We start from the raw sequence: 24,008 nt of genomic DNA, 5'->3' as shown, positions 1-24,008 counted from the left end.
GATCACAGGCAAGAAGTGTCATGTGTACTTGACACGGAGATAGACAACCAGGAGTGTTAACAGCTTCCTAAGATGAAGCTTGTTTTTCTTTCTGCAGGTTTGGGATTTCTTCGGTTCCAACAAAAGGTAAGAGAAAAGACTCTTAAGATAGTTGTCTTTGTATTCTTTCTTTTATGACAGAATGGATTTCATTTCTCCAAATTAGGACAAGCTTTTTAGTTTTAGAAGCCCTTAGGAGCACAGTATTCATATGTTTGCTTTAGGTAAAAGTAATTCTTAAGGCTTTTGAACAATTTAGAAAATATTCTGAAGTATGAGAGTATAGGAAGAAGTGTCACTATTTTTCATTCTTTTCTTGAGCATCTTTTTATATATTTTTTAAAAGATTTATTTATTTTTATTGGAAAGTAAGATATACAGAGAGGAGAGAGAGAGAGAGAGAGAGAGAGAGAGAGAGAGAGGAAGATCTTCCATCTGATAATTCACTCCCCAAGTGAGCGGCTGCAATGGCTGGAGATGACCCAGTCTGAAGCCAGGAGCTAGGATCTTCTTCTGGGTCTCCCACGTGGGTGCCGGGTCCCAAAGCTTTGAGCCATCCTTGACTGCATTCCCAGGCTACGCAGGGAGCTGGACGGGAAGCAGGGCTGCCAAGATTAGAACCGGCACCCATGTGGGATCCCGGGAGTGCAAGGCAAGGACTTTAACCACTATGTTATCACGCCGGGCCCAGTTTTGATAGTTTTGAGATGCCGTTGACTTTGTTGCTTCAAGGTTGATGAAATCCTTCCAATGTCCGTTGGCTGATATAGTCCACCTTAGAGTCTCCATTCGCCCAGATACTCACTGTCAAAACTCGGCTGGCAGAGTTACCCAGTTTGTTCTGCCCTCCATGGTACTAGACATGCTTTATAGGCCTCAGTGGTCTGTCATGACGCCCGTGTATATCAGGCATGCCGTCCACTGCACAGACTTCAGTAACCGAGGAAGCCCACTTCTGACACATGCACTCCCAGTCAAATAGCATATCCTGTTATTTTTCCCAGAGGTTGGGATTTTTGAGTCCAGTGATCCAGTTGGGGGCCTTCCAAGAAAACCTAGCCAGAAGTAACCCCAGACTTGATTCCTGTGTGCGCCAGCTAGTGCGAGGTCGAGCTCAGTCCATCACCCACATCAGCCTACACACGCACTAGTTGTAGTTACCTGATCAGTTCTGTTCCCAGCCCCATCTCATGCATAAACCAGCAGATGTTGTAGCCTAACCCAACCCTGCCCACCACACACTCGGCCCTCACATATACCACATGCAGCTTAGTTGGAATGGAGTCATCCCCACCTGGCCCACCCCAGCCCCAGTTTCTGCGCATGCCAGTGTGTGCAGCAAACTTGTCCTTGTCTGTCCTACATCCCTTTCAGCTCTCGTACACACCAGTGGGTGCAACAACTTTGCTCAGCCCAAGCCACTCTACTATCCAACCCACACTTATGTTGGCAGGTGCTAAATCTTGTTCATCTGCTGCCAATCCTGGTTTTCATGCTCATCAGTGGGAGCTGTAGCCCATCAGAGAGGTGTTCACAGTTTCCCTACTAGGCCCACTGCCAGCCCCGGGTCTTGCACTTTCCAGGTGGTACTGCCGTCCAGCTGGACAGGACCTGCCCTTGTCTTGGCACGTACCAGGTAACACTGCAGCAAAGCCCGACCAACCTGCATTCTGGCTCTCCAATTAACCCAGCTCACATGCAGGCCAATGGGTTTTGTAGCCCTACCCAGACTGGTCTGCCCTGAGTCCCAGCTTTCGTGCTTACCAGTAGGAGCAGTGGCCTAGGAGTGGAGCCCTGCTACAATTCCCCTACCAGGTTTACCTCTTCAACCCCCCAGGTTCTTATAGGTGATGGTGGGTGCTGGGACTCATTCCAGCATGGCCCACCTCATCTTGGCACCTTAGCATTCGCCGACCAGTGGTACAGACTGGTTCAGCGCGATGTGCCCCCAGTTCCAGCTTGTGCTATCAGGTGCTACATCCTAGCCCAACCCAGCCAGCTCCCAGGCCTGTCCCTAATATAGGCTACCAGTTGTTGTTGAAGCCTGGCTCAGCCTGTCCCCCACTCAGTCCTGGTTCTCACATCTGCCAGTGGGTGTTATGAATTGCCCCAGCATGACTCACCCACAGATCTGACCCACACATAGGCTGGCAGGTACAGTAACCTGGCTTGGTCTGGACTGCACCTAGCCTCAGTTCTTGTGCTCATCTGCAGGGACCACATCCTGACAGAAGCGTTCCCCAAGCTCCTCTATCAAGTCACCTCCCAGTGGCAGATCTCACACACAGCAGTGGAATCTTGGCCCAGCCTGACTTGGCCCACCTCTCATCCTGGCTGTACAACTACCTTGCCTGGCTGACCTATACCTATTCTTTGCTCTTGCTGTTGGGTGCTACAGCCCAGTTCCACCTTGTCCACGTGCAGATCCAGCTCTCGTGTGGTTCAGTGTGTGCCAGATCCTACCCTACACCTACTCTGGCTCCTGTGAAAACCAGTGGGTGCTGGAGCCTACTCCAGTCTGGCATACCCCAGATGCAGTCCGAGCCCATGCCAAGGGATGTTGCAGCCATGTCCAATCCAGTTCACCACCCCTTTCTGACTCTCACATGTCCCAGTGGGAAACACAATGCAGCCAAGGCATTCCCCTAGCTCCTGGGCCAGTTAGCTCCCAGCCTCAGATCTTGCACATGCTGGTGGATGCTCTAACCCAGCCTGATGTAGCACATCCCCCAGCTTGGCCTTTGTCTTTGGATGCTGTAGCTTGGCCTGACCCGGCCTATCCTCAGTTCCAGCTGTAGCTGGTGGGTGCTGCAATCCAACCCTATCCAGTCTGCTTCCTTCCCTGGCTTTTGTGCAGGCAAGTAGATGTGATAGCCTAGCCTAACTCGGCATGGCCTGCACCCCATCTTGGCTCCTGTGTATGCTACCATACTGTAGTTTGGTCAGCTTCTCTCCTCCCTCATCCAGAGCCAGTCCACACTCCTTTCAACAAGTAAAGTAGCCTTGCCAGGATTTTGCAACACCTAGTCCTGACTCACACGCTCATCAGTAGGAGTTATGTCTTTTTTTTTTATATATATATATATTCATTTATTCATTAATTACATTGCATTACATGACACAATTTCATAGGTACTGGGATTCCCCCCCCTTCACCCCAAACCCTTCCCCCATCATGAATTCCTTCACCTTGATGCATAACCACAGCTCAAGTTCCGTTGAGATTCCCTAATTAAAAGTTTACACCATACAGAGTCCAGCATCCCACTTGTCCAGTTCAAGTTCAACGGCCTCTTAGGGAGGCCCTCTCAGGTTTGTAGGCAGAGCCAGCAGAGCGTCACCTCAATCAGTTAGAAGCTCCAACATATCATCAGCAACAGTCCAGGTATGATGAGGCTGGTGCAGAGTCCACCGATTGACATAGACCATCTTAGGGTTTCCCCTTGTCCAGTTTTCTGCTGGAAGCATAAAGCTGAGGTGGTTGATTCATCTACTCCATTTTCCATCTTTTCTTGGTTAATGCTTTGATTCCTCCATTTTGTTCAGGGGAATCCCCCTAAAAAAAAACTTTGAGGCATTCCCAGTCCAGGCTCCTACATGTACTACTAGTAAGCACAGTGCTCGCCACCTTCCATCACTCTGATCAGCTGATGGTTTTAACCCCTGGGTTGGTTCTCTTCTGAGCCCCGACCTCTATTGGAACCAATGAGTATCGCATCTCTCCCCGGCTCTGCCCATCACACTCTCGTCCCTCACCTAAACCAGTGGGAGGAGTGCTGGTCGGGTGTTGCATTCCCTACTAGCACAGGCCATTTCACCTTGGCATTTTGTGTTTTGTACTTTTTTTTTTTTTTTTTTTTTTTTAATCGCAACCAAACCCTGCCAGGCCCCCACACAGTTTCAGCACTTGGGCTTGCCAGTGGATGACGTGAACCGACTCAGCCTGGTCTGCCCCAACCCTAGCCAAGTGTATGCCAGTGGGTCACATTCCAAAGCCTCTTCTGGGTTATTTACCGCCATGCTTCCTGCGTTTATTTGTAGAGTCAGCTTCCTGTCAGAGGAACTGTTCAGGTTCCTCCCTCCGACTAGTAGGAGTTATGTCTTAACAGGGGAGTTCCCCAAGTTCCCCTACCAGACCACTATCAAACTCAGATCTCACGCTTACCTCACCCTCCCTGCCCAGTCTCGGCCTTTGTGTTTGCTGGTAGATGTTACTGCCGAGCCCACCTCACACCCAGTTCTTGGGTAAGCCTTTGGGTGTGCAATCTGGATCAACCTGGCCTATTCCCAACCCCAGTACCCATGAGCATTGGTGAATTTCGTGGTAATGCCCAATTTGGCCCATCCCCACCCCCAGCTCCTGAGCAAAGCAGCGGATATTGCGGCCTCGGGGATGAGCCCACATATCCCCCATGGAATCTGCCCTGAGATCTGGTTCTCTTGCATTCTGGTTAGTGTCGTGGCCTAGCCTAACATTACCTGTCGCCTGTTCCAACACTCACTGGTGGTACTGTGGTCTAGTCTTGCCAGGCAGGCCCCCAGTCCTACCTTTTGTGTGCATTGGTAGGCAGTGGTCAGCAGTGATCGATTCAGGTCTTCTGTGTGGGCAAGTGCATTGGTCTGACCCAGAAAGGTCCTCCAGTTTCCCTCCTCAAAAATCTCTCAGTCTTAACCTCTGTGTTTTCCTGTAAATATAGTGTCTCTGTCAGTGAAGGTCTCCCAGAAGTCACTCCCTCATACTCCCTTAGCATATTCCCTCAGCGGTGTCCCCTTCCACACATCCTGCACTCCCTTCCTTGAACAATCCCAATCCTTGAACAGCCTCGGCCTACAACCACATGAGTTCCCCAGCCATACACTTGCGGGGTGGCATGCTGGCCTGGAGCCCTGTTTGCCCACCCTGGACCCTACCTTTTACCTGTCTGGCACCTGAGCACATGCAGCTGGGACTCAGACTAGTGCTCTGTTGTAGAATACTGGCATTACAGGTGGAAGCTTTATTTATTTGAAAGTAGAATGATAGAAAAAGATCTTATGTCTCCTGATTCACTTTCCTAATCATATCTGGGCCAGGAGAAAACCAGAAACTCTATCCTACTCTCCCCCATGAGTGGGAGGGGCCCAGATACTAGAGCAGTCATTTGCTGCTTTCATGTCATGTAGTAGCAGAAAGCTGGGTTGGAAACTTAACAGGGCTTTCAAGTAGCACTCTAACTTAGAATGACTGCACGAGGAGCACCTTAACTTTCTATGCCACAATGCCAGCCCCAGATTTTTTTTTAAAGTATCTATCTATATCTATATCTATATGTGTGTGTGTATATATATATATATAAAGTCAGATATACAGAGAGGAAGAGAGACAGAGAGGAAGATTTTCCGTCCAATAATTTACTCCCCAAGCAGCCACTATGGCCGGTGCTGCGTCGATCTGAAGCCAGGAGCCCAGATCCTCTTCCAGGTCTCCCATGTGGGTACAGGGTCCCAAAGCATTGGGCCGTCCTCACCTGCGTTCCCAGGCCACAGGCAGGGAGCTGGATGGAAAGTGGGCCGCCAGGATTAGAAGTGGTGCCCTTGCTGGTGCATGCAAGGACTTCAGCCACTAAGCTGCCGGGCTGGGCCCCTTGCTCCACATCTGGTCCATCTTTCTGCTAGTGTGAATCCTGAAAGGCAGCAAGAGATGGCTTAAGTACTTGAGTCCCTGCCACCCATGTGGGAGATCCAGATTGGCTTGCAGAATTTTGACTTTGGCGTAGGCCAGCCCTGATTGTTGGGCATTTGAAAAGTTTGGAATATTTATTGAATACATTAGGGTTGAGCCTATAGTTGTAATTTTTGTCTTTTCCTTCTCCCTGTCAGGTAAGACATTTATCCTTTGTACCGTCTTTAGGCTGCCTGATTTGATTTGAAGACTGTTGACTTTTTTTTATGAGTTCTAGAAATATTTAAAAGAAGTTTTTATTTGCTTCCTTAGGTCTGACATCTGACATCAAGCCTTCAGTAAGTAGTCTTTTTTTTTTTTTAAAGATTTATTTATTTTTATTACAAAGTCAGATATACAGAGAGAAAGATCTTCCGTTTAATGATTCACTCCCCAAGTGACCGCAACGGCCGGTGCTACGCCGATCCGAAGCCAGGAACCTGGAACTTCTTCCAGGTCTCCCACGCTGGTGCAGGGTCCCAAAGCTTTGGGCCATCCTCGACTGTTTTCCCAGGCCACAAGCAGGGAGCTGGATGGGAAGTGGAGCTGCCGGGATTAGAACCGGCACCCATATGGGATCTCGGGGCGTTCAAGGCGAGGACTTTAGCCGCTAGGCCATGGTGCCGGGCCCAGTAAGTAGTCTTTTGTCCTTTGCAGAGTCAGGTCATAAATGTATTTTTTAATATTTTTTATTTATTTATTTATTTTCATAAGTGTATTTTAAAGTCAGAGACTCTTCCTTACATCAGAATTAATGCTGAGATCATGAGCTTGCTAACTGTTTGTGGCATAGTGTTGCATGTCTTGAATTTTTAAATTGTTTCAGGTACTAAAATGTCAGGAAAATTACGTATTTGAAAATTAATTGTAAATATTTGTCCTTGTACCACACCTATTTTGAAAAACTGTATAGCATTATTAGGGAGCAATTCGTATATCTTTTTTTTTTTTTTTTTGAGATTTGTTTATTTTGATTGGAAAGTCCAATTTACAGAAAGATCCTCCATCTGCTGATTCACTCCCCAAGTAACCCCAAAGGTCAGAGCTGAGCTCATCTGAAGCCAGTTTCTTCCAAGTCTCCCACGTGGGTGCTGGATTCCAAGGCTTTGGGCCGTCCTCACCTGCTTTCTCAGGCCACAAGCCGGGAGCTGGATGGAAAGTGGAGTGGCTGGGATGTGAATCAGCACCCATCTGGAATCCCAGCACGTGCAAGGCCAGGACTTTAGCTACTAGGCTATTGTGCCAGGCCCCATATAACCATTCTTATGGTACAGTTTTAGATCTGGCTTGTTTGCTTTAGTTAATGTCTAATTATTAATTACTAAGAGAATCTGGAGGAAGCTTATAAATTCTGCTTGTGGATATTTTGGGGTTTTTTTGTTTTGAATAAAGATTTATCTATTTGGAAAAAAATTACAGAGAGGTAGAGACAGAGATCTTCCATTCACTAATTCATTTCCCAGATGACTTGCATTTGCCACGCCAAGACTAGGCAAAAGCCAGGAGCTTCCTTGGGGTCTCCTGTGTGGGTAGCAGAGATCAAAGTACTTGCCATCTGCTGCTGCCTTCCCAGACCACCAGCAGAGAGCTGATCAGAAGTGAAACAGCTGGGACACGAATCAGCGTCCACATGGGATGTGTGTGTCACAGGCAGTAGAGTTACCTGCTATATCACAATGCCAGCCTTAATGTTGCTGTTTTTTAATTGTTCCTATTAAATTTAAAATGAGGGTAACTGGCCTTCTGGACCAGTGTGATTAAAAAGTGTAAAGAAATGTGGAATTATGGGAAACATTTATGGGGGAAAAAAAACCTTTATTTCAAAATATTTTACACCACAATAAACATAGCTCTTAATTCTGTTTTCCATGAACTTTAATGAAGTACCCTCATGCAATTCAGCTTTATGAAATGCTAAGTGTTGGGGCCTAGCACAATGGCTCAATGGCTAAATCCTCACCTTGTAAGTGCTGGGATCCCATACAGGTGCTGGCTCATATTCTGGCTGCTCTACTTCCTGTCTAGCTCCTTGCTATGGCCTGGGAAAGCCCTGCGACTCTGCACCCATATGGGAGACCTGGGTTGGCTCAGTTACTGCCATTGTGGCCATTTGGAGAGTGAACCATCAGGTGGAAGATCTCTGTCTCTTTCTCTATAAATCTGCCTCTCCAATAAAAGTAAATAAATCTTTTAAAAATATTTTGTTGGAAAGGCACATTTATTTTATTTTTTTTTTTAAGTATTGATGGCTAAGAAACTGACTTTTTTTTTTAAAGATTTATTTATTGTTATTGCAAAGTCAGATATACAGAAAGGGGGAGAGACAGAGAGGAAAATCTTCCATCCAATGATTCACTCCCTAAGTGACCACAATATCTGGTCTGCGCTGATCCAAAGCCAGGAGCCAGGAACTTTTTCCAGGTCTCCCACTTGGGTGCAGGGTCCCAAGGGTTTGGGCCATCCTCCACTGCTTTGGAAGTTAGATGAGAAGTGGTGCTGCCGGGATTAGAACCGGCGCCCACATGGAATCCTTGCGCATTCATGGCGAGGACTTTAGCTGCTAGGCCACTGCACCGGCCCTGGAAAGGCACATTTATTGACAGAAAGATCTTCCATTTTCTGGTTGATTCCCTGTGTGACTGCAACGGTTGGAGCTGAGGTGATCCAAAGCCAGGAGCCAGGAGCTTTTGAGTTTCCCTGCACGTAGAGAGTCCCAAGGACTTGGGCCATTCTCCACTGCTTTCCCAGGCCACAAGCAGGAAGCTGGATGGGAAGTGGAGTAATCAAGACACGATATGGCCCATAAGAGATCCCAGCGTTTGCATGGAGGTTATTTAACCATTAAGCTGTTTTGCCAGGCCTGCCCTAAACACATTTATGACAACAAGTTTTATATAAACTAAAGCTTCCAAATAAAAAGGAGTAAAGAGAATTTACTGCATTGTTGGGAATTTTCTTTGACATATGTCATCATTTAGGCTCTTATTAAATTTAGAGAAAGAACATTTTCTTTATATTGCATACAGGAGTGTTACTGTAAACACCTACATCAAAGTTACATGCCTAGGTGTAACTTTGCCAGGGTGAATCTTAGAAATTGTGTTTTTGTATAGCGAAACTACTCATTCTGTTATATGGCTTGTAACAGCGGTGCTTTCAGATGTGAGTATAGCATATAATGATTGCTGACTTTTCACCACTTCTCTGTAATACGCACTCTTGATTACATTATTTATAATGTGTTACTTGCTCTGGTGGTGACAGGAAAAGCCCTTCATAAGAATTTGTGCTGTGAGTTAAAGCATTTTTTTTAAAAGATTTATTATTATTGCAAAGCCGGATATACAGAGAGGAGGAGAGACAGAGGAAGATCTTCCGTCCGATGATTCACTCCCCAAGTGACCACAACGGCCGGTGCTGCCCCGATCTGAAGCCGGGAACCTGGAACTTCTTCCAGGTCTCCCGCATGGGTGCAGGGTCCCAAGGTTTTGTGCAGTCCTCGACTGCTTTCCAAGGCCACAAGCAGGGAGCTGGATGGGAAGTGGAGCTGCCGGGATTAGAACCAGCGCCCATATGGGATCCCAATGCGTTCAAGGCTAGTACTTTAGTCCACTTCCCATCCAGCTCCCTGCTTGTGGCCTGGGAAAGCAGTCGAGGACGGTCCCAATGCTTTGGAAACCTGCACCCCTGTGGGAGACCCAGAGGAAGTTAAGTTCCTGGTTCCTGGCTTTGGGTCGGCACAGCACCGGCCGTTGTGGTCACTTGGGGAGTGAATCATCGCACGAAGGATCTTCCTCTGTGTATATCTGACTTTGTAATAAAAAATAAACAAGGGCTGATGCTGCCAAATACACTTTCAGTACCAGATTGTCATGTAGAGCAGACCATCAGCAACCAGTACCTCACTCTCGGCCCTGAAGCTGCTGAGCACCTGGTGTTTCTCCTTTGCTTGAAGATGGGATTGAGAACTGCTTAGAAAATCACATGTAGGAATTAATGATTTTGGACTGTAGATGATATACTTAATTGGAAGAAATTATGTGTACATGTTGGTTTTTTCAAACGTGTATTCCTGCTTCAATGAATGAAGAAGCAGGGCTGAAACTATTACTGCATTGTGCAAGTAGATTGGGTAGATGGTACTTAGGTTCCTAATTTGTCACACAGGATATTTTTAGCATTGAATCATTGCTGCTACCTCTCTTTTTCTGTTTTGTTTGTTTGTTTGTTTTTTACAGTACTTTTTTTCCTTCTGTTTTGTAGGTTAATTTGGATAAGTTAAAGGAAAGAGCTCAAAGATTTGGTTTGAATGTCTCCTCAATCTCCAGAAAGGTAAGGTAGGTGGGATGGAAGTATTGTTTTTTGTGACAGCATAGCAGCTGGAGGGGGTGGCATGGTTTGGACATGCCCCTCCTAAGAATGTAGCTTGCTTCTCAGCATTTTATTTCAGAGTCCTGAGTATCACCTCCTCCTTACTATTGATTATATTATTGGAATTGTTTGCATGCTGTTTTTTTTTTTTTCTTATTCTGCAGAGCATTTGTACAGTTTTCACTCGGGCATGTTACAATTACTGCATCTGCTTTAACTTCTGATATAGACATAATGGAAATTATATGTTCAGAAAATAATCCTATATTTAGTTCAGAAGTACATAGCTCCTCTGCTGACTTGAGTTTGTTAAGCAAGGTGATTTTGCTGTCTGTCCTTGAAGGCCTAGTTACCTGTGGAGTTGTGTTTATTGGGAAAAAAAAATAAGAGTTATTTTTTATTTGCCTAGAGAATGGAAGCATGCTTCTTGGTTGCACCTTGGGTAATAGGGTATTTCAAACCAGGGGAGGAAAAAGTTTGTTTAAAATTATGTCCTGCTTCAGGGTAAAACATTTAGCTCCCTAGAAAGTTATTAGAAGCAACTGTCCTGGCACTTACTATATTTTTGGATTTTTAAAAAAGATTAATGTATATATTTGAAAGGCAGAGTGACAGAGAAGGAAAGAGAAAGATACCTCATCTGCTGAGAAGCCCACCAGCGCTGGGATTGGGCTGGACCGAAGGCAAGAGTGAAGAGCTCTGTCTGGGAGGCAGGAATCTGCCCATTTGGGCCATCGTCTGTTGCCTCCCAGGCACATTAGCAGGAGTGGAAGCAGAGTAGCCTGGATGTGAACTTGCTTGTACTCCAGTATGAGATGTGAGAGTTCCAGGTGTTGGCTTACCTGGTTGCATCGTGCCTACCCCTGTGATTGTTTTTTTTTTAGCTTAGGGAAAAACTAAGCACTAGGGCCCGGCATGATAGCCTAGTGGCTAAAGTCCTTGCCCTGCATGTGCCAGGATCCTGTATGGGTGCTGGTTCGTGTACTGGCTGCTCCACTTCTCTTCCAGCTCCCTGCTTGTAGCCTCGGAAAGCAGTCGAGGATGACCCAAAGCCTTGGGATCCTGCACTCATCTGGGAGACCAGTAGGAAGCTCTGGGCTCCTGGCTTCAGATTGGCTCATCTCCAGCCATTGTGGCCACTTGGGGAGTGAACCAGCGGGTAGAAGATCTTTCTTTCTGTCACTGCTTCTCTGTATATCTGACTTTCCAATAAAAAAAAAATCCTTTAGAAAAAAAAGGAAGTGTTAAGACAAATCGCTTGCTGCTCACTGTGGAATGCATAATCTTGCACACAGTTGTGCCCCATCCTTGTCTTCGGTTTACCTTTTTGTTGTTTACCAGAAATAGAACATCAGGTCTGTATGCCTGGCTTGGAACCAAGGCTGTAAGGTGCTCGCTGTGAATATTGCTGTTTATGTAAAAGAAAAAATTAAAAATTGAGTTATAGGCAGAGCATGTGACTCATAAATCTCATACAGCTTATTTGACAAGAGCTATTATAAAACAAAAGTCATTTGTGTTGTACTTAATGGCCAGGGAAAGAATGCCATCTGTCCCTGGCCCTGTTCCCATATGTCTCATTTTGTATATGAGGGGAAAGTGAAAATCCCAGAGGTGATTTCGTTCCATCTTTCAGGGAATAGTGTGTGTGTGTGTACACCTGCATGCACACATACCTCTGGAATTAAAAATAGATAAATAAAAATTGTATTACCTGCCATTTAGCTTGTCTGGACACATACAAGGAATTTATCTGTAATACTGTACTATCGGGCTTGGCTGTGTGGCCTAGTGGCTAAGGTCCTCGCCTTGATCCCATATGGCTGCTGGTTCTACTCCCGGCAGCTCCACTTCCTCTCTATCTCTCCTCCTCTCAGTATATCTGACTTTGTAATAAAAATAAAATAAATCTTTGAAAAAAAAAATACTGTACTATCTACCTGAGTCATTCTTTTTTTTTTTTTTAAAGATTTTTATTGTTATTGGAAAGCCGGATATACAGAGAGGAGGAGAGACAGAGAGGAAGATCTTCCATCCAATGGTTCACTCCCCAAGTGAGCTGCAACGGCCCGTGCTGCGCCGAACCGATGCCGGGAACCAGGAACCTCTTCTGGGTCTCCCACGCGGGTGCAGGATCCCAAAGCTTTGGGCTGTCCTCGACTGCTTTCCCAGGCCACAAGCAGAGAGCTGCATGGGAAGTGGAGCTGCTGGGATTAGAACCGGCGTCCATATGGGATCTCGGGGCGTTCAAGGTGAGGACTTTAGCCGCTAGGCCACGCCGCCGGGCCCTACCTGAGTCATTCTTAAGGTATTTCATTACTGTTTACCAGCCTTTTTCCCTTCCCGAAAATCTTTTTGTGTGACTTTTTAGCTCACAGGAGGTTGAGCTAAGATATATATTTATTAACTATAACATTAGGCAAGTGACTAAATTTTTGATATGCTCCTCTGTAAAGTTTAATACCTAATATCATGTTTGTGAAGAATAAATACTTATGTATTTAAATTACCTATTGTAGTGACAGTTTGACCCTCAGTAAATGTTAACTTTCCCTTTTTTTTTTTTTTAACATTTCTTTCAATGAATTCGCTTTATGGTCTTAATTAAATGAAATGACTTCTGAATTTGTTGGTCAGTGATAAAATTTCAGTTCCCAGAGCCAGTGCTGTGGTGCGACAATTAAAGCTGACACCTGCTGGCACTGTTTATGGGCACTGGGTGGAATTGTGGTCACTCCCCTTCTGATTCAGTTCCCTGCTATTGGCCTGAGAAAAGCAGTGGAAGATGTGTAAGTACTTAGGGATCTCTCACCCAAGTGGGAGACATAGAAGAAGCTCCTGGCTCCTGGCTTCTGCCTGATCCAGCCCAGACATTACACCCTTCAGGGGGGTAAACCATTAGCAGATTTCTGTATGTAACTGACTTTGAAATAAATGTGTTTTTTTTTTTTTTTTTTTTTTTTTTTAATTTTTTTTGGGGGGGAAGGCAGATTTATAGAGAGAACGACAGAGACACTTTCGTCCATTGGTTTACTCTCTGAGTGGCTGCAGTGGTTGGAGCTGAGCCAATCTGAAGCCAGGAGTCAGGAACCTCCTCCAGGTCTCCCACATGGGTGCAGGGTCCCAAGGCTTTGGGCAGCCCTTAACTGCTTTCCCAGGCCACAAGCCAGAAAGCTGGATGGGAAGTGGAGTAGCCAGTACACGAATCAGCACCCATATGGGATCCCAGTATGTGCAGCACAAGGATTTAGCCACTAGGCCATTGTTCTGGGACCTAATGTAATAAATCTTAATTTAAAAAGAAATTCAGTTCCCATTTTATTTAATGTTTTTAAGGGCAGAGAGAAAGAGGTATACACAGATCTCTCCGCCATTTCAGTCCCCAAATTCTGAGCCAGGAACTCAGTCTGGAGCTCCCATATGGGGGGCAGGGACAATTCACTTGGGCCGTTATTGCTGCTTTCTAGAGTATTAATAGAAAGTGGAGCTACAATTCAAACCCAGGAGCTTGCTATAGCACGCAGATATCCTGAGCATCTTTTTACTTACTAGACCAAAACTTACCCTCAGTTCCTATTTTTATTTATTTATTTATTTTTTATTGATTACATTGCATTATGTGACACAGTTTTATAGGCACTGGGATTCCCCCCACCCCTCCCCAAACCTCCCCCCCGTTCCTATTTTTAAAGATTTATAAATTTGAGGGCTCAGCATAATAGCCTAGTAGCTAAATTCTAACCTTGCACTTGCTGGGATCACATGTGGCTGGTGTCATGGGCTAAGAAACCTTCCTTCCCTCCCCAAACAAAACAAAACAAAACAAAACAAAACAAAACAAAATGCAGATAAATAAGTTCTGCCTGGTTGGTTCTGATTGGTCACTAGCTTGGTTTTCAGTCTTGTGACTGACTGACTGTTGTGGTTTTTTTTGTTTGTTTGTTTTTTGTTTTTCTGTCAGTTTTCCTTTCCTCCCAAGAGAAATAGTGTTTGGGTTATTTCAGTGAGTAAAGGATAGGATTTGGCCTGGCGCGGAAGAAAATTGCGAAGAATGACAGATGGAAGGAGGGGATAAAGGTGGGAAGGCAGCTTAGTTGATATATGTCAAAGGCTGTTAGTTTTGATGAAGAACTGAGTCTGGGCTTGAACTTTAAAGTTACCTGATGTAGCTAAGCTGAATGGATTGAATTTTCAAGCATTTGCAACGCTTGGGAAGGTGACATTTGATACTTTAGGAAGTTGTAGGAAATCCATCTAGGTAGTTTTTTGTTTTTTTTAAAGAAGCCAAAGCCAGAAAATCTCTTTTCTCCCTTCCCAAGAGTGGGCGAGGCATGTGTTACTGACTCTTGAGGAAATACTCGTGTCTTGTATCTCTGCTGACCTTAGTACATCTTCCTGATTTTCTGTTCTAGAATATTCCCAGGTTTTTCCTAGATTTGTGATTTTCATCAGTTTTCTTTTGTAACGATTATGATCTGTGTTGTATAGTGTTATAATGTTAGAAGATCGAAAGCAAACTATTTATTCCACTGCTGATCGTCTTCTTGGGATGGTAGGTAGAATATTCTTTGGTAGTTGCACTGAGTCTTTTTTTTTTTTTTTTAATTTTTGTTTTGTCATTGATTGGGAATGAACCACTTTAGATTGAAAGAGATGAAGGACGTGCCTTGGTTTTGAGGAGCTTCTTACTACCAAAGAGGAAGTTGAGACTGAAGCGGTTCCAAGCAGAGCGGAGGGCACCAGGGTTTCCCAGGATACAAGTTTCATTGTGGCTGCTGATGGCAGGCGAGTTACAATGCATTTTGTCAGATCTGCTTCATCTCTGTGAGGGCCCAAGTACTTAGAACATCTAGAACATCTTCCTCTGCCTCCCCAGAAACATTAGCAAGAAGCTGAATCAGAGATGGAACAGCTAAGACCCAAACCCTGTAATGGCGATGCTTGTGTTGCAGCTGGTGACAGCCTACTGCGACACCAGCCAGCCCCCCTACATTTGGGATTCCATCTACAAGTACTCAAGTAACAGTTTCTAGGCTATGTATAAATTTTAATTCTTTTTTCCTTTTTCTCAAGGAATGTATTGGGACCCAAAAGAAGTACAGATAGTAGGATTATGTTTTCTGAAGGTGTGATGTATATTTAGTAGAAACTGTACTTTGAATTCTGAATTTTGATCTTTTTCTAGGTTAGTGCTGTACAGTAGGCTCTATAATGTTAGCCAGAGGTGGGGAAGCAGTCAACCCTGCAGTTGTGACAGTAAACAGCCCATATTCTATGGGGTTCTGCACTGCTAAGCTGTCATGTTCAGTAGGTTAGGTGTATTACAGTGCATGTTTTACTTATATTTTCAGTTTAGCATGCTTTTATTGGCATGTTACTCCGTTAAAGAGCATATATGTGTATGTATGTGTGTGTGTTTATATGGTAGATACAGGTAGCAGTGAGTAGCTATTACAAAGGGTGAATTTCACGAAAAGCTGAGACTTCAGTATCTCTTGTACATTTCTTAGAGCATTTTAAAGGTGAACAAAAATTGAATCACTCATTTCCTTTCTAATTTATAATACTTTGCAAATACATAGTGGACCATTTCAGTGAAAGATACAATGAGTATTCCTATATGCCTTTTCCTTCTTTTGCTCCTTCCATTTAAATAAAAACATACACTGTTTTCCGTCTGCCAGTGGAGCAAAACTTGTGGGAATGGTGAGGAAGCTGTTTAAAAGAGAAAATAGGAAAAATTCTCTGAACTCAGTTTATCCCTCGTCTGGTTTTTAATTTGTCCCGCTGAGGAACAGAACTTGTCTTTTGTCTATGACACAAATACATCTTCACTTCCCTCCCCTATCCTTCCCCCCCCACCTGCTCTTCTCTCTTCTATTATGGCTCCAATCAATGATGTCATTATGTGTGCCATTCAACTGCTGTTGAACCAGTTGACTACAGGAATTTGAAGAGCAAAAAGGCAGAATAGAATTTTTTTCTACTAATCAAGGTTCTTGAAAATGTATTCCAATTTTAACTAGACAAACCTGGAGTCGGGTTTTTCTTTGCTCAGCTTCTGCTTTTACTCTTCTACTATACCTTAATCACAAATGTACTTTGCCTAGCCATATATCAATTAAATTTTCAACACAAAATGCTAAGAGTACGTAAGAGTACATTTTTTAGATGGTGGGAAGCAAGATGACATTTTTGATGTTTTATCTGCAGCATGTCTGCATGCATGTCTGTTTATTATTTGAAACCAGAAATTTGAGAAGTTTCTGATTTGCATAAAAGGTACATGATTTTGAGACCACTGAGTTTTAATTTTGTGTATGATTTAATTTATGAGTTTGAACCTGAAAAATAACAGGTTAAAAAACTTGTCTTCTCAACTTCCCACTCATGTCAGCATTTTCTTCTAACATGTCATAACTGATTACTTCCATTTTATTTATTTATTTTTTTTAAAGATTTATTATTATTGGAAAGCCGGATATACAGAGAGGAGGAGAGACAGAGAGGAAGATCTTCCATCCAATGTTTCACTCCCCAAGTGAGCCGCAACGGGCTGGTGCTGTGCCGATCCTAAGCCGGGAACCAGGAACCTCTTCCAGGTCTCCCACGCGGGTGCAGGGTCCCAAAGTTTTGGGTCGTCCTCGACTGTTTTCCCAGGCCACAAGCAGAGAGCTGGATGGGAAGTGGAGCTGCCGGGATTAGAACCGGCACCCATATGGGATCTCGGGGCGTTCAAGGCGAGGACTTTAGCCGCTAGGCCACGCGGCCGGGCCTGATTCCATTTTATAAAGCAAGTTTTATGCTTCCCTGTTGTCGCCCTGTAGTCTTTGCCCAGACTGAGCACAGTGTGGGAAGGGAAAGAAATGCTGGATTCTGTTCAGTGTGTTTTACTTTATATGTTAAGGTACTTTAGAAAGCTTGAGAAACAACTTGCAAACACGAGGATCCCATGTGATGCCAGTCTGTGTCCCAGCTGAGATTCTCTCACCAAGTGGCCCCAATGGCTGATGCTGCACCAATCCAAAGTCCTGAGGCTTCTGAGCCCAGATCTTCTTCTGGATCTCCCACTGAGCGCAGGGTCCCAAAGCCTTGGGCTATCCTCAACTGCCTTTTCAGGCCACAAGCAGGGAGCTGGATGGGAAGTGGGGCTGCTGGGATTAGAACCAAGCCTATATGGATCCTGGCACATTAAAGGCGAGGACTTTAGCCGCTAGGCCACCATACCGGGCCCTATTTTTTTTTTATAAGATTTATTTATTTTCATTGGAAAGGCAGATGTACAGAGAAAAGGAGAGAGTGAGACAGAGATCTTCCATCCATTGATTCACTCCCCAAGTGGCTTCAGTGGGTAGAGCTGAACTGATCTGAAGATAGGAGCCCGTAGCCTCTTCTGCTTCTCCCACGCTGGTGCATGGTTCCTAAGCTTTGGGCCATCCTTTGCTGTTTTCCCAGGCTGCAGGCAGGGAGCTACATGTGAAGTGGAGCATCCAGGACATGAACTGGTACCCATATAGTATCCTAGTACCTGCAAAGAGAAGACTTAGCCGCTAGGCTTTCTTGCAGAGGCAGGACTTGAGACTTGGGCCATCTTTTGCTACTTTCCCAGACACTGTAAGCAGGAAGCTGAATTGGAAATCAAACGGTCAGGAGTTGAACCAGTGCCCATATGCCGTACTGGCACCATTGGCGGATGCTTAACTTAGAATACCATGCAGTAGCCCATTTTTCCTTTTCTTTTTTTATTTTGTAAAAACATTTATTATTGGCAAGGCAGATTTGCAGAGAAAAGGAGAGACAAGATCTTCTGTCCGCTAGTTCACTCCCTAGGTGGCTGCAACAGCTGGAGCTTAGCCGATCTGAAGCCAGGGGCTTCTTCCTGGTCTCCCTCACCGGTGCAGTCTCCCAAGGCTTTGGGCTGTCCTTTGCTGCTTTCCCAGGCCACAAGCAGGGAGTTGCAAGGGAAGTGGAGCAGCCAGGATACAAACCGATGCCCATATGGGTTGCTTTCACATGCAACGAGAGGACTTTAGCCATCTGGCTACTGCGCCAGGCCCTACAGAAGTATTTTATCCTTACATTCCTGCTGCTGATATAACTTGTTTGTGGAAAGTATAAAATTTTCTTGGAAGGCTGTTCGTGTTTCAGGGGCGTAGGGGTTGGAAATTGGAACAGGTGTGGGACCTATATTTGGCAACCTCTTTTTTTTAACCTTATTTATTTATTTAAGATTTATTTATTTTATTGAAAAGGCAGATGTACAGAGATGAGGAGAGACAGAAAGATCTTATGTCCACTGATTTAGTCCCCAAGTGGCTGCAGTGGCTGGAACTGTGCTGATCCAAAGCCAGGAGCCTGGAACCTCTTCCAGGTTTCCCTCACGGGTGCAGGTTCCCAAGGCATTGGGCCATCTTTAACTGCTTTCCCAGGCCACAGGCGGGGAGCTGGATGGAAAGTGGAGCAGCTGGGATACAAAACAGCGCCTATATGGGATCCCAATGTTTGCAAGGCGAGGACTTTAGCCATTGTACTACTGTGCCGTGCCCTTTCAGCCTTATTTTTTATTAAATATTTTTGGTTTTTCTAATCTGTTGACTGTTGTTCCCAAATATAGTTGTATGTAAGAATCACGAGGAGGACCTTAGAACAGTTTAGCTTTTGGGTGAGTATGTACGTAAGATGCCTGGTTAGAGTGCAGCTACTCCACTTCTGATCCAGCTTCCTGCTGATACATATTCTGAGAGTCAGCAGATGATGGATCAAGGATTTGCTTCCCTGCCACATATGTTGGAGTCCTGGATGGAATTCCTGACTCTGTTCTACCCTGCCCAGCCCTGCCCAAGCTGTTGTGGCATTTGGGGAGCAAACTAGCAGGTGGAAGATTCTCTTCTGCCATCTTTTTATAAATAAATAAACAAGTAAATAAATGGTTCAGCTTTGTAGACCCATCGTTTCGTTTTGGTAGGTTGAAGTGAGGTCAGTAATACGTATTTTTAAGTAACCCTCTGAAGTGCTCAGTTTTCTAGTTTTTGATCTAAAGCTCTGAGTGTTCAGGTGACTGTCCTTCAATTACTGTATATTTTCGCTAAGCCAGCATTCACCTCCCCTCAAAAGTTTTAGCTTTCCTCTGCTGACTCCTTGACATTTCTGCCAAGCTCTGTATCGCTTATCCTTAAAAGCAGCAGCTTCCTGGCTTTTAAGAGAGGGAGGTGGGGACTTTTAATAGAAACTTGGTTTCCAGGGGTCTCAAGTGTGAAGCCTTCATTTCCTCCACCTGCCTTGCTTTGTCCTACAATGAGCTAGAGCAAGACCGAGACGACCTCCTCTGGGGCTGAAGAGGAGTGGGGGTTGGGGAAAGAGTTTGATTTGGACAAGAGAAAGAAAAAGTGAGCTAGTGAGTTGGAAGAATATTTGCTTCTTGGAGTTCAAACCCTGTGACGATAAGAGAAGATACAGTTGCTGATAGTTTTTAATTCTGGTGTAACATTAAAATTGCTGCTGCCCTACCGGCCCTAGGAAGTTGATTCTGACCTCACAGGGATTGCTCAGAACAGGTACAATAGTTCTGTTGTGGAGATATATTATGTGTTGAAGTGTTTGGGAGTCGTTTTGCTCATATTTGATAAATTACTGACTGCTAGTCTGGTCCTTTACTTTTAATTTGCTTAGGCTCTGTGTGTTGGTTTTTGGAATCACCCCGTATTTTGAGATGTAGCTGGCATAAAAGCCTAAGAATAAACAAGTTCAGATGAATTTCTGAAGCTAGGGCCAGTGAGATGACAGCTGTGTATTTAAGCATTGAAATGTTTTTGAGAGAAAAACCATCAGTTGCTATCATTCAACCTGAGAGTATGAAATTGGAAGCTCGCTTACCCTGGAGTGTTTCATAACCTTTACCTCTGGGAAGTCAAGGCCATGTCATCATTAATCTAGCCTCGCCTGAAAGCCTCCAGGCCCTGCATTTCATCCCTTGGGATCAGTCACAGGAGAGATTCAGGAACAGGACCATAAAACTCCCTCTTCTCTTTTTTGCCTCATTACCTTATATTTCTGCCTGCCTGACTTGAAAATTATTATCCTTGAATGCCAGTTCATTTGAAAGAAGAGGAAGTATCTATTTTTTGTAAAATATGACCATCTTAGGCTCACTGTCAGTCTTTCTTCCTTCTCCAAGGGGAAAACTTCTGAGGGCAAAAAATTGTTATAGTACCTTTTTCCTTGTAAGGGTGTCTTTCACTAAATTCTGTAGATTGGAATTTCCGCCTCTCACGTGATACCAGAGGGATGATGGTTGAGTGAACTTGTTGCGCTGAGCAGGAACAAAGCCCAACGTGGTTATTCTTTTGATCACCTCAGAGAATAGTGAAGATAACCTCTCTTTTGAATTCCAATACTCTTGCTTTGTGTTCTTAGGAACCAATGAATTCAAATTACATAATTTTGTCTGGGTTACACTTCGGATATCTTTTATTGCTGTTTTTTGTTTGTTTGTTTTGTTTTTTAATCGCAGGGTATACTAGTAATAAAATTGAAGAAGGTAAATATTTTTTAACAACAATTCATGTCAAATTGGATTGCTTTTGGCAAAATGTATAACCCCAACACAGACTAGGAGCAGCAGTCTTTATTGTATTTATGTAAAAATCAGTAAATTTTGAAAAATGTTATCTTGAATTTCATTCTTTCTTGTTAAATATTTCTTTTTATGAAAATTAGAGTTTCAGAGAGAAGGGAGGAAACAGATATCTTCCATCTGCTGACTTACTCCCCTGATGGCTGTAACAGCCCAGGTGTGGGCCAGAAACTTGTTCAAGACTCCAGTGTGCGTAGCAGGATCCCAAGACTTGGATCATCTGCTTTTCCCAGGCCGTTAGCAAGGAGCTGAATCAGAACTAGAAAAACTGGGACACAAAGTGAACCAGTGGATAGAAGATGCTTCTGTTTCTCCTTTTCTCTGTAAATCTACCTTCCCAATAAAAAAATACATTAAAAAAAAAAAAACTGGGACACAAGAAAGCTCCCATATTGAATGCTGACATTGCAACTGATAACTTTACTTGTTATACCACAGTACTGAACCTTTGAATTTGAATCTTGAAGACATATGTTATTTTGGAAAATAGAGCTCCATTTTAGGTGCACATATTAACATGGATATTTGACCTTAACTGCAAACTATAGTGTACTGCTATGTGCTGTGGACACTGTTATCAAGAGATCTTAATTTTAAATTTCTGCTTTTAACCTGGCATCTCCTTCTGAAGACATTGAATCTATTTTTATTTTTTTGAATTTGCTTATTTGGGCCTGACGTGGTAGCCTAGTGACCAAGTTCTAATCTTGCACACACCAGGATTCCCTATGGACACTGGTTCTAATCCCAGCGGTCTTGCTTCCCATCCAGCTCCCTGCTTGTGGCCTGGGAAAGCAGCCAAAACCTTGGGACCCTGCACCCGTGTGGGAGACCTAGAAGAGGGTTCAGGTTCCTGGCTTTGGATCAGCACAGTTCTGGCTGTTGCAGAGACCTGGGAGACCTGGAAGAAGCACCTGAGTCCTGGCTCTTGGCTTCGATAAGTTTAGTTACGGCCACTTGGGGAGTCAGCCAATGGATGGAAGATTCTCTCTGTCTCTCCTTCTCTCTATATATCTGCCTTTCCAATTAAAAAAAAAAAAAAAGATTCATTTAGTTGGCAGGAAGAATGACAGAATAACAGCAAAGTCTACCCGCTAATTCACTGTCCAAGTAACTGTAATGGCCAGAGCTGGATCAGGCCTAAGCCAGGAGCTTTGTCTCGTTCTTCATGTGGGTAGCAGGATCCCAAGTACTTGGACCATCTGCCTTGTCAGTGCATTAAGGGAACTAGATCCGAAGTGGGGCAGCTGGGACTCACACTGGCACCTCAGTGTAGGCTGCTGGCATCGCAGGTAGCAGCTTCGCCCACTGTATCACAAAGCTGATTCCTCAAAAAAATCTCTTTGTATTTCGAGAGGAGTAAGTTGCTAAAGGATCAAGTCCCAGCTACACTGTAGGCAGCAGAAAGTGGCCCAGGTGCTTACCTGTTAGTTGAGATAGCATGGTCACCAAGTGTCTGGCTCCTGGTTGTTGCCATGTAGGGAATGAACCAGCAGATGGAAGATAATCTCTGTCTCTTTTTGTTGCTCTGCATTTCAAATACATAAATAAGCCAAAGAATAAATAATATTTGTAAAAAGGAGTTTGATCAGGCCGAGTGCAGTAGCCTAGCGGATGAAGTCCTCGCCTTGCACCCGCCAGGATCCATATGGGTATTGGTTCTAATGCCAGCAGCCCTGCTTCCCATCCAGCTCCCTGCTTGTAGCCTGGAAAGCAGTCGAGGACGGCCCAAGGCCTTGGGACCGTGCACCTGTGTGGGAGACACAGAAGAGACTCAGGACTCCTGGCTTCAGATTGGCTCAGCTCCAGCCATTGTAGCCACTTGGGGAGTGAATCATTGAACAGAGGATCTTCCTCTGTCTGTCCTCCTTTCTGTATAATTGAATTTGCAATACTAATAAAACAAATCTTTTTTAAAATTTTTTTATTTATATATATATGTGTGTGTGTGTATATATATCATGTTATGACACAGTTTGATAGGCTCTGGCATTCCCCCAGCCCCTCACCAAACCCTCCCCCATATTGGATTCCTCCATATTATAGTAGTACAGTTCATAGCCAGTCATGATTCCTTTGTTGTGGGCATGGACCATGCGGAGAGTCCAGCATCCTATTGTCCAGATAAATTCAACAGTTTCATTGGGAGACCATCCCTGGTCTGAAAATAGAGCTGCAGAATCTCATCCCCTCCAAAGAGATGTCACTACACAACTTCAACAACAGGAAGAAACATCGAAATTAACATCATGAAGTTAATTAACATGGTATTAAGTGACCAGTATGTTAGAAAATGCAAGTTCTTAAGCGCCTCCTGTAACTACTTCCTTGACATCTCAATTTTAGTATATATACAACCGGCTGCTGTAAACCTTTTTTTTTTTTCTTTTTTTTTTTTTTTTTTTGTCTCCCAAGCTAAGATGTTTTTGAGTTTAACCTAAATCAGAGTGGTACAGGAACAGTGAGAGGATCAACATTAACATCCGTCATATATAACAGCTGAGTACAAACTTAATATCAAAGTTTCTATGCAGTTACATCTTGTTTAGCATCAACAGTCATGAATTGATAAAGATTTTTGGGGAGAATCTTAAGGCACAATTTAAACTTTACAGTATATAGTGATAAAGCACGGTTTTACAGAACTTTGCATTTTAACAATTGAAGAATAGAAAAGTTTTAGGCAGGGGAGCAGGGAAATTCCCAACAACCTAGTGAGTGAGGAAGAATTTAACTCTACATCTTACTTAGTAAGGTACAGGAGAAGCAAATAGGGAGCCTGACCAGTAAGTACAGGCTGAGCGATTATAGGTTAGTTGGCCTTTTCCTGGCTGTTCCAGACTTTCTATATCAGTGTCTCTGTCTATCTGAAAAGCCAGATGGGAAGCCTGATCAGTAAGGTACAAGCTGAGTGATTATCAGCTAGCTGACCTTTATTAGTCTCTGTCTATCTTTAAAGGGGGGGGGGGGGTGTTTGATCATAGATCTGGTTCTTACCAACCTTTAATACCACTTCTTTTACTTTTTTATTTATTTTGTTTTAGATGGTGTTTACATAGTTGATCAGGGTGGGAAGGGTCTAGGCTTAGAGAGAAGTGGGTATGATCATTGTTTCCAGGCTTTCTATTTCTTTTTCCCATTTCTGGGGATAATACCACTTCTTATCTAGAAAAATGAGTGGCAGTTGTTGGTGGTGAGCATAGCAATAAAAATAATGCTATTTGTTGGATAGCTCCTGTACGGTAACTCCTGTGTACAGGAGTT

The 24,008-nt window shown here is 44.1% G+C and overlaps 1 protein-coding gene across 5 annotated transcripts in view; it reads left to right on the top strand.

Moving 5' to 3' along the window:
* The window catches only part of SARNP (SAP domain containing ribonucleoprotein), a 52,849-nt gene that overhangs the window by 18,900 nt on the left and 9,941 nt on the right, over nucleotides 1-24,008 (top strand). For all 5 annotated transcript variants that reach the window (XM_058673843.1, XM_004589642.3, XM_058673844.1 and 2 more), the window contains 3 exons: nucleotides 98-126; nucleotides 6,014-6,039; nucleotides 10,004-10,072. In XM_058673843.1, the coding sequence (XP_058529826.1) occupies nucleotides 98-126; nucleotides 6,014-6,039; nucleotides 10,004-10,072 (124 nt within the window). The remainder of the gene's footprint in view (nucleotides 1-97; nucleotides 127-6,013; nucleotides 6,040-10,003; nucleotides 10,073-24,008) is intronic.

The sequence above is a fragment of the Ochotona princeps genome, chromosome 15 (genome assembly GCF_030435755.1).
Source record: "Ochotona princeps isolate mOchPri1 chromosome 15, mOchPri1.hap1, whole genome shotgun sequence".
In the NCBI taxonomy this organism is placed as follows: domain Eukaryota; kingdom Metazoa; phylum Chordata; class Mammalia; order Lagomorpha; family Ochotonidae; genus Ochotona; species Ochotona princeps.
Note: the sequence above shows the minus strand (reverse complement) of the source record. Positions and strands in the feature narration are given on the sequence as shown.